The sequence below is a fragment of the Takifugu flavidus genome, chromosome 3, assembly GCF_003711565.1.
Source record: "Takifugu flavidus isolate HTHZ2018 chromosome 3, ASM371156v2, whole genome shotgun sequence".
In the NCBI taxonomy this organism is placed as follows: domain Eukaryota; kingdom Metazoa; phylum Chordata; class Actinopteri; order Tetraodontiformes; family Tetraodontidae; genus Takifugu; species Takifugu flavidus.
This window is the reverse complement of record NC_079522.1, coordinates 6,863,333-6,875,836: the sequence shown is the minus strand read 5'-3', so window position 1 is coordinate 6,875,836 and position 12,504 is coordinate 6,863,333. Positions and strand designations below refer to the sequence as shown.

The 12,504-nt window shown below is 44.1% G+C and overlaps 1 protein-coding gene and 1 long non-coding RNA gene across 4 annotated transcripts; one reads left to right on the top strand and one right to left on the bottom strand.

Moving 5' to 3' along the window:
- Positions 1 to 119: 119 nt before the first annotated feature.
- LOC130522371 (uncharacterized) lies at positions 120 to 9,881 on the top strand. Of its 2 annotated transcripts, XR_008949605.1 has the most exons (4): positions 120 to 270; positions 2,006 to 2,115; positions 9,212 to 9,612; positions 9,732 to 9,881. It is a non-coding gene; the product is annotated as an uncharacterized LOC130522371 (long non-coding RNA). The 2 variants fall into 2 exon arrangements; XR_008949606.1 differs by lacking the exons at positions 120 to 270; positions 2,006 to 2,115 and adding an exon at positions 8,752 to 9,115.
- On the bottom strand, positions 2,785 to 11,354 carry gc2 (guanylyl cyclase 2). 2 transcript variants are annotated; one of them, XM_057026691.1, is made up of 25 exons: positions 10,862 to 11,354; positions 9,726 to 10,154; positions 9,471 to 9,599; positions 9,190 to 9,369; positions 8,964 to 9,081; positions 8,591 to 8,892; positions 8,383 to 8,514; positions 8,089 to 8,192; positions 7,897 to 8,015; positions 7,708 to 7,792; positions 7,522 to 7,618; positions 7,314 to 7,436; positions 7,112 to 7,192; positions 6,840 to 7,016; positions 6,596 to 6,752; positions 6,356 to 6,508; positions 5,954 to 6,102; positions 5,701 to 5,864; positions 5,419 to 5,611; positions 5,166 to 5,340; positions 4,927 to 5,025; positions 4,722 to 4,816; positions 4,543 to 4,628; positions 4,212 to 4,312; positions 2,785 to 3,415 (listed from the first exon to the last, which is right to left on the bottom strand). In XM_057026691.1, the coding sequence occupies exons 2-24, from the start codon at positions 9,945 to 9,947 to the stop codon at positions 4,213 to 4,215; spliced, it is 3,240 nt and encodes a 1,079-aa protein (XP_056882671.1). In that variant the 5' UTR covers positions 9,948 to 10,154; positions 10,862 to 11,354; the 3' UTR covers positions 2,785 to 3,415; position 4,212. The 2 variants fall into 2 exon arrangements, with proteins under 2 accessions (XP_056882671.1, XP_056882670.1); XM_057026690.1 differs by lacking the exon at positions 4,212 to 4,312.
- Positions 11,355 to 12,504: the final 1,150 nt, after the last annotated feature.

Here is a 12,504-nt window from a genome sequence, read left to right as displayed (position 1 = left end):
CCCACAGAGTCGGATGCTGATTGGTCACTTGCTCTGCGTGACATTTATTGACAGGCCTGAAAGCCAATAGATTGAAGATATTAGTGCGTTGCGTTAATAGCCCCGACCAATCAGATAGCCACGAGTTTTATTGAAGTTACTATTGGGCGGTGACTTTCGAGACTATTAGTCGGCTTATAACTGCAGGTCCTGTCTGCATTTTAGCAATTTGGTTAACCACCAACTACCAACTACCAACAACTAACCAACCACCTGAAATAAGTTACAAAAGTGAGTATAAATAACTTTTGCTCAAGACGTGTTTTCAGTTCAATTCATTAAACTACGAAGATGAGAGTAAGCAAAAAGACAAAAAAAACTTATATTACAAGATAAGTGCAACGTCGCATTACTTGTTGCATTTTTAATCAGTGTTTTATTTCTAAACCCAAAAAGGAAAAAGGCTGTGATTTACAAATAAAAACATTTAAAATGAACACTAAATAAATAAATGCAATTTCTTGTGTATCGTTCATCCAGGCATTAGAGATACTCACATTTATTTCAAAAACATGTGCCTGGATGCTTGTGGGGACTGAGGTTTACTAAAACACACTGCTGCTCCAGTCATGTGAGAACCCTCTGGTGGGTTGGGTGCCAGCCAACCACCATGTCAGCGAGGGTCAAGCCAGCTGGACGCAAACTGACATGGCCTGCATCCTCTTGGGTTGAATTAAAAAATCTGAATGATTTGACACAGGTGAACATTCAGATCAAGTTCACATTCGTTCAAATGACCCCATATTTGGAATTAGCCAACGACAGACACACATGGAGGAAGATTGCTCTTTTTGTCAGGGTAGCCCCAAGTGCAAGAACGCAAGATTGGCCGCCAAATTTCAATGCCCTGGCTGTGTTTTCCATGAACAGAAGGGGTAATTGAGGACTCCCTTCTTTGCCCACGGGAGGTATCTATGTTCATACGCACCTCTTAGAATGCCCCGTCCAACATTCTGATCTTTTACTACGATTGTACCGCGTAGAGTGCACCTGCACAAGGGCTGCAGAGTGTGTGCTGTTGTTGGTCACTGCCTGCACAGGACGTAATGTTGCTGAAATGCTAGCATTGACAGAAGAACATCGTGTGAAATGTTGACAAACTTATCTTCATGTAAATTAGCTCACCCTTTAACCTCTTGTTCCAAAAAAAAAAAAAAGACCACATTGTGACAGCCGGAATACCAGCCTCAGCTACCAGTTGAGATGACAGGGAACCCAACTCTTCCCAAGGGAAATATCAGCTGCTTTTCAAAGAAAGGCTGGTCCTGCTTCTGAACCTTTTATCCTTTCTGTGGTGGGAAGACGTGAACCCACCTGAACTTTCACCATCTTATCTTCCGTCTATGTTGGTCCTTATTATTTTATTTTCACACAAGATACACTTGAATATACCATCAAACGTTTTACATATTGCACAGTAGAAAAGTTCTAAATTATATTAACCCATCCAGTTTTTAAAACTCTTTTTGCAGCTAAATTGTCTTAGTTTATCCATCTGGTTCAGCTTTCCACGCGTGTACTCCCTTCTCCTCAGGTGACAGTGCCCTCTGCTGGTTGAAACGGTTGCCTACAATTACTCTTCCACACCGCAATTATACTTGCAACAAAGGAGCAGGCAACAAAGCACCCACTCGCATTCACGCGCAACACGCACACGCACACAAAGGAAAGCATGCCTCTCTTTGTTACGGAATCAGTCTGTTGTTTCAGAACAGTTGCAACATGGCTGGTACTGCTGCATTGCACCTCAATTCAAACTGAACTCAGACATTTGTGAAAATGCTGAATACAAATGTTACCTGACAATCTTTGAGCAAAGTAGTGTGGTCAGTAATTTAAACCGCCTAAGTTTAATGAAATTGTGAAAATAAGTAAAAGAGCTGCACGGATTGTGTGGAAAACACACCAGGCACATTAAAATAACCCACCCATTTTATTTAAAAAAAATCTTTAATTCTTTTCCCAGTGGTTCTCCTGCCAGTCCCCTTCCATCTTCTCCACACATGTTCAAATATAAAAAGTCAAACCAAGGACCACAAAGCTTCAGAGGGCAAGGACAAGGAGACAAAGACAAATGTAAGTTTCCCAAAGACATTAACATGAACATATTCTACATTAATGTATTCTTTTTACACAGTAATCTAAAGGGTCTTGGTTTATGGTGTATTTGAAAAGTACTCTGTTTATGTACATGCATAATCCATGTGTAATCCTACAACTATTCCTCAATATTCTGTAATCTTTACCATGCACACGCCTCTTTATTCTATATCAGTATACCATAATCTATAGCCTCACCCTAAACAAACTTCCATTAACACCCAAATCTCTGCATAAATCCTCTGATAATCTCAGATCACAGCAGCTTGGGTGTAGCTATGTAAAAAAAAAAAAAAAAATCCTGCAAATCTGTAAGAATGTAGATGTCAACCGTCCAGATATGTGCATCTTTAATCCATTTTGAGTGTTTCTTTTTACAAATTGCAATTATCAGAAAGTGTAATATGATACAAAGCGATGTCAAATTATTCAACTGTGTTGTTTTTCCACATCTGTAAATGTCTGGTTTGTAAAACTAACTATATTATAAACTGTCTGATTTATAAATAGAACGCACACCGGTTGGGGATTAAAGTGGATTATCCACGGTTTCCTCGACGCCATCTGTAGTCAAACTCCGGTATGTTTCCATGGTGACCACTAGGGGGCACTGTGGCCCTGCTGACGAACAGGAACTGACAAATCTTCAGGTTGAAGGGGCGTAAAGATTTATTGAAAAGACACACATTTTGTAACGTTTGAAGCCTGTGCAGTGGGGGTAATGTTCCGTTAATAGTTTGTGGATTTAGTTTTATTCAAATGACTGAAAAGTAATTGGAAGAAAAGAGGGAAAGAAAATTGACATCAAAACAGGAAATCAAAAATGTATGTATGTCACACATCCATCTACTTAATCTATCAGATGAGATTAGCTTTGGGCTTTCTTCTCTTGCATGGTCATCTTGGTAATAAGAAAAATGCCCAGAATTTTAATAGAACTAGTAAAAATAAATTCTGCTTAGTTCCCGTTACTTGTCGTCACTAGAATATGGCTGATATGAATATATCTTATCTGGGGAAAAAGGCTCAAACCCTTAACGTTTCCTTGGCTCAGGACACTGTTTTCAGTCTGAACAGGGATGGTGAGAATCCAGCTGTAGGCATCGTCCAGAGGTGCAAACCGCAGGTCAGTCAGTGGTGTGCCAGCATGACACTGCTGTGGTCGTCATGTGCGTGCATGTGAGTCACAACACGCAAGTGAGAGATCTTCCTCACGGCCTTGTGAAAAACATGCTTCAGGTTCTTTGTCTCACTTGCTGGGGTACTGATGCTGGTGCTGAGAGGGGTGAGATGACAAGAAGGGGTGAGAGGACAGAGGGAAGAACACATTAATGATGTCAAGGTGGGGGGGGGCTTAGTGTTTATCATTAAAGGGATATTTCAGCAGTTTAAGGAGAGAAGCCTGGTTGCATTTGAGAAACACGTGTAAAGCATAAATACACACCTGTGGCAAGGATATACTTCACCCCGTGTGATAGGATAGCAGATTCAAACACATGTTGAAGACATTTTGAGAATATTTCCCTAAAATGTGGACCTTTTCCACTTGCTAAAATGCAGCAAATCAAGAAATTGGCTTTATAAGGGTTTTCTCCCCCCTTTTGCAACAAGCAGTCAGCGTTACGATGTTTGTGTAAAACTTGGAAAGTAGAAGAACTGAGTTTGTTTTGTTAGCTAATGAAAATCAGAAATCCTCCCATTTTTCTTCTTTTAAATGAACAAAATCCCATAAGGAGACCCCCGAACTGCCTTCGAATGCCACCATCATTCATTTGCATTTGCTGATACTATGAACGGAAGCCATGCCAGAATCTCGTGAGAAATGCTGACTTCATAGCAAACAGTGGGAAATGGTTGGTAAAGATCAAATATCCTGCCATTTTTAGCATAGGATCATTACCAACCGCTTCCTGCTGTGGCTAGTTCCATTTTTCTGGGTCCAATTCAACCAAATGCAAACAAACGTCACCGACACGTTGAGACAGTTCATGCTAACGTGTCTGACTGTGATAGGTTAATGTTTCTATCCATGCGAGTAATGTTATACATTTTTTTATAATGCATAACATTACCTCAGTTTTTCTTCTTTGCAAGTTGTTCCTGTTGTTGTTTCTCCGCTTTCCGTTTCTTGTACTGGGCTATCTCGGCCATCTGCAGCCCGTGGGCCATTTGCCTGTTGGGACGAAGTGAACAGCATCAACACAGCCTCTGCGCGCTCACTCGCACAAATGCTCCTGCAGCATTCGGGCCGTAGCAAACGCTCTGAAATAGGCTTGTTCGGGAAAACCAAAAACATTGGATAGTGGAGCATAAAACTGCCACAGGTGAGGCGCATATTAATTTAAAAAAAACATTGAGGTATCAGGAGAGCAGCAACAAAACAACAAGGTCGGTTGTTCCTACCCAGACTTGATTTCGGGCGGGACAGGCAAAGGTTTGGTAAATCCGTCCCTGCCAACCAGCCAATACGTCTCCTCGTATCCCTTTCCCTGTGTTAGCAGGAAAACGAATAATAGGAAGAAAAGGTCAGAGACGGAGTCAAGGATGGAAAAAAATACTCCTTCTTTGACAAGGAGTCCTACCTTCACCTCAGTCTTGCCTCTCAGCTCAAGTTTGTAGCCAAGATTGAGGTCCCGCAGGACCTTTACGGTGCTCTGGTGGACGTGGATTCTGTAGGCTGCGTCCAAAAACCAATCAGATGATTTCCAGACAATTCGGAATAAGAAAACCTGTTGTTGGCTGCGTGCATGTATTGAAAAACCTTTGTTTCTTTTCATGAATACTCACGCAGGCCACTGGACTCCATGCGAGAGGCGACGTTCACCGTGTCACCAAACAGACAGTAGCGAGGCATAATCAGACCGACCACGCCTGCTACACAGGGACCTACAGCACACCCACACGTTTTCTGTGTCACCGCTTAGAATATGTGGATATTTTAACATTTTAAGCTAAAATTGTATTCAGAAATGTCAGATGTTTATTTGGTCAAATATCAAATCAACTTTTTTTGTGGTCCCTCTTGCCTGTGTGTAATCCGATCCGTATCCGGACAGGAACATCGGGCATGTGCCTCATTTTGAAGGTTCCCACAGCGCTCAGAATGTCAAGGGACATGTTGGCTATTTCCGCGGCGTGACGGTTGTCATTGGGAACAGGAAGCCCCGACGCCACCATGTAAGCGTCGCCGATGGTCTCCACCTAGAGCCGGACGTGACGCGCACGTTCAGTGGTGTGACGTAATCTTTTTGCCAAAAATGTTGAGGGTAAATGCAGCACCTTGTAGACGTCGTGGTTGCCGATGATGGCGTCGAAGATTGTGTAAAGAGTGTTGAGGAGTTCGACCACCTCGATGGGTTCGCTGTTGGCCGAGATGGTGGTGAAGCCCACGATGTCACTGAAGTAAATGGTCACGCTGTCAAAATGCTCAGGCTCAACTATGCCGCCAACTTTCAGGGCCTCAGCCACAGACCTGAAGACAGAACAGGAGCATGAGCCACGCAGGCGAACTCATCATCAACTTATCATCAACTTTAATTGGTTGGGAAGGCGTTCACGCACGGCGGCAACATCTGTGTCAGCAGCTTCTCTGTCTTCTGCTTCTCGATCTCCAGCTCCTCCGTCCTCTCCCTGATGAGCTCCTCCAGGTTAGAGGAGTACTGCTCCAGCATCCTTAGCATGGAGTCAATGATGTTGGTCTTCTTGCCCTTATTGATGTTCTTAAACTGAGTTGGTATGACGCCGTTGTTCAAGCACACAGCAATAACAGCAACTTTAGTTTAATCCGAGTAAATGAAGATTCAAGCCAGGTTACCTGATCGAAGATCTCGTCAAAGGCCGGTCTTTTGTCTGGCTGTTCGCTCCAGCATTGCTTCATCAGCTGGATACACTCTAATGGTGCATAGTCGGGACTGACGACGGGCCTGCACAGTGGAGGTGGTTTACACAGCTTCTCAAGTATCTCTAGAAGACAAAAACACTGGCTGTTGTGCACTTGGCCCTGTTGTCACATTTTGCAGCAGTATTAGGTTTATTCTGATCCACGCAAATATACTTCTGGGTTTATTGCACACGTTATTGACTTTACACAGCTTAAAAATGTGATCCCACCAGATTACTGTAATCTCAGACTTAAAAGATGCACTACTGTATATTGATTTCAATACAGCTGCAGTGTAGCGTAATCCTATATTCACACTTATCGTGGTGTTCTTGCCTGAGGCAGAGAGGTTCAGCATGCAGAAAGGGGGTCCTCTGATCACCACCTCCTGCATAATGATAGCAAAGCTGTACACATCACCAGGCAAGGTGCCGTAAACACCTGGCTGCCCCGGCATCCTCAAGATCTCTGGAGCCGTCCACAATAACTCTGAAAAGAAAGTGTTCTGGCATTGAAACTAATCACAGACCAGCCAAACAGATTACCACCATGGTTGAGACATGGCTGCTATCTCACCGTCTACAGGTGGTTCCGTGTAAGGGAACCTCTGAGCATCTAGAACCTCATTGAAGCCATAGTCTGTGATCTTTAGGACAAAACGCCCGTCCACCACACAGTTACGGGACTTTAACCGGCTGTGAGACACGCCACGGTGGTGAAGGTACTTCATCCCCTGAGACAGGGAACGCGCATGAAGTCAAGCACTTTATATTGGGGTGTTTAATTGAAGAAATAATGTTCCCGTTCTGTTCACGCTGACCTTAATCAAATCCAGCAGCAGAGAGGACTTGAACATCCAGTCCAGCTTCACATCATCGTTTTCCAGCAGATCCTCCAAACTGCCTCTGGAGCAGAACTCTGTCACAATGGCGAACACGCCACAGTCATGAAAGAAGCCCAGGAAGGGGTTGATATTCTCATGACGCATGTCTTTCATCTGTGGGAACGAGCACTTGTGTTTGGACTCTCTTTTTTAACAGAGCACCATGATGATCTCTTTTACTAGCATGGATGTGTTGCATTGCGTCCTACCAGTTCAAACACATTGCTGGTCTTGGGGTTGATATTGCTGAATGTCCCATAAGGGAGTCTCTTTAGCCATGCCCAGTCACCCTGATCAAGAGAAAAGAGTAGTTCAGGGCGCTCAAGTGTGCCCAATATAGACCAATAATATCATTTCAATTACGTAGACTCCAGGTAGACTCTACGGAGTTTGGGGTTGTCGCTGAGTCACCTCATAAATGACAATGTTGGAGTTCTCGTGGGTGGCTGGGGATTTGGTGGACACAGGGGACACTACACTGCGTTCAGAGACGCTCCTCATACCACTGGCTCTGCTGTCATCCAGACTTAGTTTCTGTGAGATTCACGGTGAAAGTCGTGAAAAATGTCCTAACCCCTTCAATTATGTTGCCAATTTGTAGACAAAAAAAGGTGCTGACCTTGTTGCTCAGCGACGGATTGATAAATGTGACATCGTCCAGAGTCAGCAAGATCTTGTTGGGACCTCTAACCATTCGAATCTGATTGATGCGTCGCCTGGCCGGCAGCACAATGACAAATAGAAGATTAGATTCATTATCGACTGAAAGAGAAGACTTGCGATGATGCTCTCGAGGCCATTGTACCTGACACAGTAAATCAGAGCCAAAGCGAAGACCGTGGTGGTGAGTGCTCCGCAGAAGATGGTGATGGTCAAGAACAGATCCACCCCTGGTGTGGAAAACAATCTATTTCTTCAGTGTGCGTAATCTAAACGTTAACCATGCATTCATCATGTAAGGAAGATTCGGGGTATATCTCTGCGTGCCCCTCACCTCCCGAGCAGATGACCCCAGGCGTAAACCAGCAGGAGGAGTCTCTTCTGGGTCCAAATCCATGAGGAAAGTGAATATCCCGACCCAGGAAATGCACAAAGCCGCCCTCCATGTCAATCCTGTCAATTGTTATAATGAATTGCTAAAGAAATGGGAAAAAAAATTAAACATTTCATCAGATTTATTGTGCACCTGTAAGATGGTTTTAGCTCCCATGAAAGTCCGTCTGTGTCCAGGATGACGTAGTCTACCAGAGATGATCCAGAATCATTGGTTTTGATCAGGTGGCTGAAACCCTGCAGAGTGGATGAGCCTATTATTTTTATTTTGCTGTGTGTATTCCAAACTGGGGCAGTGTTTAAGTCACATTTCATCATCTGGATTGATGTTGGAAATGGGTGTCCTAAAGTCTCGTTTCCTTCGACCAAAGCAAGTGAACCTGATGTTCGGTACGTTGTCTGTGTCTTGTTTATGATCCCATAGTACCTGGACGGCTAGGTTTCGAGTTTGCCTCGCCAGATTCCCTCCAGACATCCATTTCCCAGATCGCCGAAGATGATGCACCGCATGAGCCATGAAGAAAATTGAGTTGTAGATGGTTCCAAAGAGAGGAGACACCTGCAGGAGGCACCGATGGATTTCAGTTCCTTTACTCGAAATTACCTCAAGATCCTACAAACATTCCATGTGTCACCTCTTGTGGCTTCAACGTCCCCGCCACCTCCCTCTTTTCCATAGCTTCTCTGTATGACTCGTAGAACGACATCTTGGGTGAATCTATAGTGACAGTGAGCACTGCATCATAAGCACGCAGCAGCTTGCCGTTGCTTTTCAAGACCGGGTAGGTCACGTTGCGGTAGGGCAGGCTGTAGAGCAGCGTGTCGTAGGGCACAAAGACCAAGGAGCCGTCAATCATCTCCATGTCGTAGGCGGTCTCCAGCAGGAGCTTCTGGACTTCGCCACCAATTAGCACAGAGTGCATGCAGAGGATGACAACTGTGGGATGACACAACCGAGCTCTATCTTTATGTTTCTAATCTGAAAAACACACTAGCACAAAAGCTCACCTCGTAATTCTTTCATCTGGCGGACCTTCGATAAAGTTCGCCTGATGCCATGAGGTGTGTTTTCCATAAAACTGACCAGCTTGACTGCCAGCCCATGGCTTCTCAAAGCATCGGCTACCTGGATGACACCAAGATTGCACATTCTGATCTAGGTTCAGATCTTTTATTGTATGTCTGTCATTGGTCAGTTTTATGATATTGTGCAGCGGCAAAAAAGCATTTAAACCTTGGTGGCTGTCTCCACCCAGATGTCATCAGAAGAAGAGATGATGCCAATGTGGGCCCACCTGAAGTATCTTACAAAACTGAGCAGCACCCACGTGGGCCTCGGCATGGAGTGGGCAAAGGTTGGGTGGCTTTGAATGTCATCTAGCTCGTAGCCAACGCAACCCCAAGGAAACAATGCCTGGAGGTGGAAATTGTGACAATCAGAAAGGGAAATGGGAAGCTGGTGCTTATATCTACCCATAAACCAAACAATTCTGCTCACACAGAAATGCCTCATACTTTATTCCAGCCTTTGCTCAACATTGAAGCCGCATCACAGTATCCAGCATTGGTAGGACCAATGTACCCTGTGGCCTTGGTGTGGAAACCCAGGAAAGCCTCAAGTGCCCTTGATGTCTCACAAGGTTCCTGAAGAATAAAGGTTAGTTTCCCTCATATTCCCACACTCATATATTGCATGGGATCCTAGTTTAAGCTAGGTATTCCCATCTTTGATGGAATCTCAGAGGTTTTCTCTCATGTTGCTTTTACTACCTGCAGGACAACGTAGTCAAATGTTGCAGCGTAGGACAACGAGGGGTCCCTGTTGATGCGGTTCACTGCGAGTTGTGCTGCCACATGAGGAAGGGCCTTGGCAAAGAGAGGATCACATCCCCATGGTCCTACAACACCAACCCGAAACCAGGCGGCCTGTGCGGGGCTGAGCAGGAGACACAGGGAAACTAGGATGACTCTCTGGAGGTCGCAAAGGATCATGGGGAACAGAGGAGAGGAGAGAGGCTGAGGTGAGTGATGTGGAGGTGGAGGTGGAGAGAAATGGCAGCGAGCAGGAGCTAAAGGTCATGGGTCAGGGGCTGCTTCCATTATCCAAGGAACGATGATGAAGGCCCACTCCTTAGATTGCATTCCTGCATTGACCTTCTCCAGAAGCCAAAATACCCTGGGGAGGATGGGCTGAAGGGGCTGGAAAAAACAAAAGATGAGGAGAAAACGTTCACCTTTACTGTCCTAGCTGATGTGATGAGTGCGGAGCAACTGCCAACATGTTTGACAAACCCTGACGCAAATATAAACAAACATGTCAATATTTATATTCTAAACATGGGAAAAATTGCTATTGCAAAGCTAAAATAACTTTACTAAGACATAGCTAAGTCACTTTATCCTTGCAATAGCAATTTAAATGACCAGGATTACTCAGCTACAACAGGATTATCTGATGCGACCATGTCAAATCTGCGTTATCTAAATCCAATTGTGTGTTTGCCACAATCTAAATGTATTTGTATTAACTTTATATTCATTTTGAGTTTTGGTCAGTTCATCAATTATTCTGCATTGTCACCTGATCTTCTGGGTTTTATATTATTACGATTTGCAGTGTATATTAATACAGGTTTAGAGATAAAATTGTACAAGATGATAATCAGATATATATTATATTTTTGAGTTGAATTTTGAGTTATTTTATATTTGATCCCTGTCTTATGAATATAGGCAATATTACGCCAGCTCAATTGAAGACTGATTCTGGCCTTGCGGCTAAAAGAATAGACACATTTTAAATAACTTAATTATATTAATTTGCAGCAAAGTGTTTTATATTACCGTCACACACAACTCATATTCAACTATTTATACCCATATGGATTGATTTTTAATTTTCCTACCATGTGTTGAGGAGAAGGATTGATCCTTTAACTCTAAGCAAACGCAGCGTTGGATAGTTTCACATTTCCTGTTTTGCGTGCATCCAAAAGAAAGAAGAAAAACTTCCAGAAGACATCTCAGAGAAGGTCTGCAGCACATATGTGGTTGTGCGTGAGGTGACCTAAGAGTGTGACCTGTCCTGCCAGATTATATCAAATCCAATCAGGGCCCCTGTAAATGCAAGCTTGCAGAGAGGCAGTGAAAGTATTTACGATCATCTTTACTTTCAGCTGAAATTATGCGCACAGCATTTATAAATGTGCACATTTTCCCTAAAATGGTGCACGTCACCTTTAAATGGACATTTGCAGTGAAGTTCTTAAGCGTCTTCAAAAAACATGGTTTCACCATTTCTGTCCTATGTGCCTAACATGTCAAATCAATCTTTATTTATACAGCGTCTTATACAATCAAAATTGTTTCAAGGCGTTTCCAGAATCCCAGGGCCTGACCCCAGACAAGCACAGTGCAGTGGCAGGAAAAACTCCCTATTAACAGGAAGAAAGAAACCTTGAGCAGGACCAGGCTCATGTAGGGGACCTCCTGCTGATGGCCGAGAGGAGAGGAGAGGGAGAGGGAGAGGGAGAGGAGAGGAGAGGAGAGGAGAGGAGAGGAGAGGAAGAGGAGAGGAGAGGAGAGGAGAGGAGAGGAGAGGAGAGGAGAGGAGAGGAAGCCATGACCCAGTGGGGTGACAGAGGCCTGTCAGGTGAGTCAGACTTGTCACGTATCATGCGAACCATATTTCCTCCCCCTCCTCCCGAAGCTAGAGGGCAGTATGATACAGACATGTTTCCTGGAAGAGAAAAAACAGAGGTTGATCCCAATCCCAGAGCTCCAGCGCACTTGGTGACAACACGTTGCACAATGTGATCATCTGTTTGCCAATATTGTCCTAGACAGGCGGTAAAAATAACTATGTGTATATGTGTATATGTGATTATGTGCATTTCCCCCAACGCATACCAAAGTGCATGACTCGACAGGAATTGATACAAAATGTTGGGATTAATGTAACCGCCAGACCGAGCGGTGTGGCAACGTATGACTCTGCAAGTTCAGGCCAATCTGAATGGAGCAACTCCCTTTGTGTAGAAACAAAGGTCCAAATATAGATGGTGCCATTATGCTTTCTTTTTCATAAGACTTTAAACTACAATGACTACAATGATCTGAAGTCCTCTCATTTAAATTTTTCCCATTTCATGCCAATGTGTCGTGCTCGTTCTTCTTTGTTTGATTTGGAGCAACAGTCAGCTGACATCAAAAAAAAAGAAGAGGCAAAACCCCAAATGTGTCCAGATGTTGAGCTCCAATTTGTCAGATATGAACTCTATGACTCTGAGAGTGTCTTTTCAGCTCTCCTGTGAAAACCTTGAAATGCAGATAAAAGCCCAGAAAGGTGAAGACGGGAAGAACAACACATCATTCCCCTCCCTCTCCTTCCAGAGCGTTACCTCCTTTCTCAGGCTTAGGCCTTGGTGGTTTCGACCAAGCCGCATTTCCCATGTTTCCGTGATGAAAATGATGGGAACCGGGCCAGTTTGTGAGGGGACTGCGAGCGAGTTCTAGCGAACCCTCAGACCCAGCTTGCAGTGGGTTTGAT

Bases quoted from the DNA above. Each gene is read 5' to 3' on its own strand.
- gc2 (XM_057026690.1), bottom strand. From the start codon at position 9,947: ATGATCCTTTGCGACCTCCAGAGAGTCATCCTAGTTTCCCTGTGTCTC. The intron at 9,370-9,470 runs GTATGAGGCATT...TTCCACCTCCAG, and splicing joins TGAGCAAAGGCTGGAATAAA to GCATTGTTTCCTTGGGGTTG. The intron at 8,016-8,088 runs GTGCACAATAAA...AACAATTGACAG, and splicing joins GAGCTAAAACCATCTTACAG to GATTGACATGGAGGGCGGCT.